The sequence below is a fragment of the Eubalaena glacialis genome, chromosome 1 (genome assembly GCF_028564815.1).
Source record: "Eubalaena glacialis isolate mEubGla1 chromosome 1, mEubGla1.1.hap2.+ XY, whole genome shotgun sequence".
NCBI classification, from domain to species: domain Eukaryota; kingdom Metazoa; phylum Chordata; class Mammalia; order Artiodactyla; family Balaenidae; genus Eubalaena; species Eubalaena glacialis.
Window position 1 is genome coordinate 61867826 of NC_083716.1, and position 5263 is coordinate 61873088.

The 5263-nt window shown below is 45.6% G+C and overlaps 2 protein-coding genes across 7 annotated transcripts in view; both read left to right on the top strand.

Annotated features, from left to right (window-relative positions):
- The window catches only part of CFAP70 (cilia and flagella associated protein 70), an 87332-nt gene extending 87030 nt beyond the window's left edge, over positions 1-302 (top strand). For all 6 annotated transcript variants that reach the window (XM_061197405.1, XM_061197369.1, XM_061197386.1 and 3 more), the window contains one exon: positions 19-302. In XM_061197405.1, the coding sequence (XP_061053388.1) occupies positions 19-99 (81 nt within the window). In that variant the 3' untranslated portion in view covers positions 100-302. The remainder of the gene's footprint in view (positions 1-18) is intronic.
- A 1151-nt stretch (positions 303-1453) lies between these two features.
- Positions 1454-3085, top strand: MRPS16 (mitochondrial ribosomal protein S16). Its single transcript, XM_061197411.1, has 3 exons — positions 1454-1662; positions 2096-2356; positions 2843-3085. The coding sequence occupies exons 1-3, from the start codon at positions 1650-1652 to the stop codon at positions 2974-2976; spliced, it is 408 nt and encodes a 135-aa protein (XP_061053394.1). The 5' UTR covers positions 1454-1649; the 3' UTR covers positions 2977-3085.
- The last annotated feature ends 2178 nt before the right edge of the window (positions 3086-5263 follow it).

Here is a 5263-nt window from a genome sequence, read left to right on the forward strand (position 1 = left end):
CTTCCTCCTCTCATGCAGCTGAAATTGAAAGATGAGAGTCTGCTTGCAGAGATCCACATGGTACAGGAGACAGTTGGCTTTGGAAATCCATCTTTCTGACATCCTTCCACCTGAAGAATTTTCTGTATGGGACACTGAGCTCCTTTCTTTCCCAGAGAAATTAAACCCTGGATGTTTCACCATATGAAGGCTTGGGATAAAGAAAAAAGGATCTTCAGCACAAACTGAAACCCATTCACTTATTTCCATTGGCTATCTTACTGGATGGCTATGTTACTGGATGTTTTAGTGGTTGACAGTAAACTGGATGGCAATAAAAAAATCTAAATAAGAGATTCAGAATTCATCAGTTAAGGTATACTGAGGTATATATAAGAATATAAGTCGTGTGTGTGTGTGTGTGTGTGTGTGTGTGTGTACAAGTAAGGTATAGCAGCTTCATTATTAGGGTTTCCGGTGGAAAGCTTATCAGGATCACTCCTGAAGGAGGTCAACTGCTAAGGTCGTTGGCCAGGTTCACTTACTGGAACTTGGGAATTAAGGCATCATTTCTAAGGTGGGCGGAAAGGAAGAATGCTGTGCTGGGTCACTGTATTAGGGCAAAGAGCATATGAGTTGTGGCCAGAGCCTTTGGATCCAACAGTGAACAGAGAAGCCTAGTAGACTGGTCTTTGCTGAAGGTATCTTCATGGATCTAAATCACAAGGGCTCCATGAAGAGTCCATTACCCTATAACAGATGCAAAACTCCTCACAACGGAGGCCATTTAGTCTAGGGCTAGAGATGACAAAGGAACCATACCTCACCCCTGTCCTCCGGATCAGTGCACAGCAAAACCAGAAATAAAGGCTCCCCTTCTTTATTTTTTAAAGGAGGCGGTTGAGAGAATAGGAGGAAGGTGGGAGAACAGGAGGGAAGGTGAGAGGCATATTAGTAAACACAGAAGGATAAAATCAACTCTACATTCATTTATAGTCCTTCTACTCTCAGTCCTAACGCTACCTTCTTTATGAATCTTCCTGAGGCACAAAGGAATTATCAGGTTCACCTTCTCTTCCGCTCACTCCAGGACTGTGTACTGACCACCCCTAGTTACTCTGGTGTAACCTCACCGTCTCCCTTACCAGACTGTCAAGCTTCCTGGGGGCAGGGACAGCGCATCTTTGCGTTCTCGGCACCTCGCCTTGGCCCTAACTGATGCTCGGAAAAAGTTTGCTGGAAGGATGGATTTGTGGAGCACTTTAGCACTTCTTAGCCGCTCCCACGACTGTCCAATACTCCTCCCTCTGGCAGGAACCTAAAGGCCAGTGAGGGCCGGGAGATCCCACAGCGCTCTGCTCGCACTTAACTCGGCCCCAAACTGTAGCTCCCCGTCTTTGCGGCAGTTGAGGTACGTTAGCTTCCACTGTGTTGCGTTGCGGGAAGTGTAGGGGCGGAAAGCGGAAGAGGCGGGGCGAGTGGGCCGTTCGCTTCCGGCACCGAGGCGCCCGGCCTGGGGTCGCGGAGGGTGGAGGGCAGCCGTTCCGGAACGCTGACTTTTCCCGGCCGTCCTCCGCGCCACCGAGGAGGTAGAGCGGATCCACGTGGGAGGCCAGAAGCTCCGAGGCTTCGCAACTGGTGCACAGGCCCCGGCGCCTGCCGGCTGTGCTATGGTCCAGCTCAGTGAGTGATGGGTGCCCCGGGAGACCTTAAGGGCGGTCGCGGGGGTAGGGTGCGTGCGGGACTGGGTGGAGCTGCGCTCTCGTAGACGAGCTAGAGGCAACCCGTACCTGAAACTGCACACGTTTGACCCTCTCCTCAGTGGTTTTCTTGTTTTGTTTTTAAGTTTTCGCGGAAACCCTATGAGATAAACGGCATTCATTTTATAGATGAGGCAGTTGGACTCCGACATGGTCCAGAGCCAGTGTTGAGTGCGTTGGGGGATGGCTGGAGTGCATAAGAGGAGTGTCACAAAGAAACGGTATCTAAGTCAGATTGACAAGAATTGGTTGGAAGTAAGGACCTTTCAGTGGAGGAAGGGGGCTCATTTTATCTATCTCATTTTGTCGGTTTTGTGCCCTCGATTCTTGTGTCTTAAGCACTTATTTGTCTACAGGTACTCTGCTCTGCAAGGCCTACCATGGAGGCCACTTAACCATCCGCCTTTCCCTGGGTGGCTGTACCAACCGGCCTTTCTACCGCATCGTGGCTGCTCACAACAAGTATCCCAGGGATGGCCGTTTCGTGGAGCAGCTGGGCTCCTATGATCCACTGCCCAACAGTCATGGAGAGAAACTCGTTGCTCTCAACCTGGACCGGATCCGGCATTGGATTGGCTGTGGAGCCCACCTCTCTAAGCCTGTGGAAAAGCTTCTGGGTAACTCAGCTCTAGCCTTAACTCTTTGAGGGGATTTTAAATTGAAATCAGCTCGAAGGTGATGGGAATTAAGAACGATTTTCATTATCTCCAGGCTAATCAGGACTGGAGTGAGAACTGAAATTGATCTGATTGCCATTTTGAATCTGGAGATTCCTTTTGTAGACTCCTTTATGAGACTTTTTGGATGACTGAGATTTTATGCTAAAAAATGGGAATGGTGTGTCTTGAATGGCTATCTGTCAGTTCTTTTTTTTTCCAAGTAAGGAGAATAGTGTTAGGAAGTAGACAACATCCATTGTGACCTTGCAGTAAACGGAAGGAAGTGAGTTGGGGGAAGAGGTAAAACATTTTGTTGAGTGAGGAACTTGATTTGAATCTATGTTCTAGATTAGGTCTTTGTTAGACCTCAGTTCAGTGATGCTGAGTTCCCAGGGAAACATTAGCTTATATTGTTATAATGAATGAAAATCCTGTTACTTTTAGGTCTTTCTGGCTTTTTCCCTCTGCATCCGATGGTGATCACAAATGCTGAGAGGCTGCGACGGAAACGGGCACGAGAAGTCCTCTTAGTGGCTCAGAAAACAGATACTGAGGCTACAGAAACAAAAGCAAACTGACTTCAGTGATCATAGCAGTGGGAACAAGGTCAAAGTCCTCTTAAAATATTTGTGCAGAGCTCTTAGTTTTATTATATTTAGAGGTCAATAAATGGAATTTTTTAAGTCATCCATGATATTCTGGCCTGACCTGAACAGGGCCCAGGGAGAGGTTTGTTCTTGACTGACATAAAGCTGGTATAGGTACTAATTAGCTTTTTCAGCCTTCATCTGGGGAAAGACAGTGGCTGTGGGGTGGGTTGGACTCTGGGTCTCTTGGACAACTTTACAGCCTGCTACCTTCCAGGACTTCCCTGTGTTTCAAAGTCCCCAACCAGCATGTCTGTGTCCTATCCAACTAATTCTTACTTTAATCATTTATGGTCATCCCACCAGCTCAGGAACACAGTTACTTCAGTTACTGTTTTTGTAATTGCAGATTTACATTGTCATGTCAACACAAAATTTCAGATTTACAAAGGTAGGTTTGTTATGAGCTTTTAGGCTCTAACAACCTACTTTTTAGGAATAACTGGAAGAAAGATAATATTGTAAAGTACCCACATACATTTTTAGGCCTTTTCTGTGCAAGGTTATTTGTGAGAATTATAAGATATCATGAAATTAGGTAGGATTATCTCATTTATAGGAGCAGAAGCTGAGGTTCAGCAGTAGAAACTTGCCCAAGGCCACATAGTTTTAATATTGGGCAGAGCTAAGAGTCAGACCCCAATGTTCCTACCTGGAGAGCCCTTTCCAACATGTCGTATTGTCTGTAGTGGGGGGAATGAGCTAAGATGAGGGGCTTTACAAAAATCCATTTAAAAAGTCAGTGACAGAATCAGGTTTAGGTATCATGATTTGGTAATACAGATGACTGGTTGTGTCCCCCAAAACCCAAAATAGGACATAATCTGTTCCACCAGAAGTGCAGCAGGATTAGATGGTTTTAGTGCACATAGGATAATACAGATTTCATAATGACATAAAACTAAAACATAGGAGATTTATAGAGGAGATTCTGTAGCCCTATCAATGTACCAAACTATTTTATTCTCTGGGTTTTATATTCTGAGAACAGTTACCAGCCATCTCAAAATCTGAGGTCATCAAGGCTTTCCCAGGGTTGTCACTGGTTGGCTTCCACTTACTTTGGGTCGACTTTAAAGGCACAGCGGGCAGAGAGCAACTGACTTTACCTGGGTTTGATCTTGGATCTAGGAAAGAGAAATGTTTTGAAAACCATTTCAAAGTTTAAAAGATAATAATCTACCCTGGAGAGTTTGAGGTTTTTGGACAAGCTTTAATTGGTAGAGCAGAGGAGAATGTAATTCTGGAAAGTATTGTCCAGTGAGGGGAACTGATGTGAAATGGGTATTTTGAGCTACTGAGTTTCTTCCAACTCACGTATTCACTTTGTGCCCTGGTCTATCTTTTGTCTAAGATCTATATACACAAACTTCCTATGTGAGCTCATCCTCTCCCTGATTTCCAAAGTTTTCTCTAGCCCTAGCCTTGCTTTGGATTTCCAGGCCCAGATTTTTTCACCAAGTCTTGAATGATTGCATCAGCCTGTCTTGCTACCCGCTCAAGTCCAACATGCTCAAACACAGAACTGCACTTGAGAAAGCTTTTGCTTCCGAAGCTTACGTTTTTATTAAGATGAGCATTTGGATCATGTTATCTCCAGCAAAGTGGAAGATGATTTAGGAGCTGGAAGGTGAATGGAAATGATTCTGTAATGTCAAATCTAGAAGTTCTATCAAAGAATTTTTAAAAGACCCGTATTTTGTCTTTTTGTTTAATGTAGGTTTTTTAAATTGCAGGGCTCAAGGGAAAGTCCCTACCCAGTGGTCGCAACCTGTAGGTTGCAAAATTATTTAGGCCTCAGAGCTCTATGTACTCTTGTCAGATCATCTTTGGAAAAGAACAAATCTGTTTAATCTTCAGGTTAAATTTAAACCATGTGAAATTGCCAAATGCCGATGTTACGCTGTTTTTCACTGAAAACAAAAAGAAAACAGTGCATAGGTTCAGCCTAATGTGAACGTTCCTTATACTGTTGCATAAACTGAGCTGGGACGTCGGGGAAAACGTAGGTGCGAGATTTCCAGAGCATCGGGAGGAGGGCCGCGGAGGAGAGGGCGTGGTGGAAGGAGGTCCCGGCGCTAGAGGAGACCAGGGACGCCGACTCCACTCTCCGCCTCAATTCTGGCCGACGCAAGCTTGGCCACACCCCATTTTGCAACCGCCGTAAAGTGTGGTGTCGTGGCCCCGCCCCTTCCGGCGCCTCTTGTGACGCCGGCGC

Coding starts and splice junctions, on each gene's coding strand:
- MRPS16 (XM_061197411.1), top strand. Junction 2,357..2,842: donor GCCTGTGGAAAAGCTTCTGG/GTAACTCAGCTC, acceptor TGTTACTTTTAG/GTCTTTCTGGCTTTTTCCCT.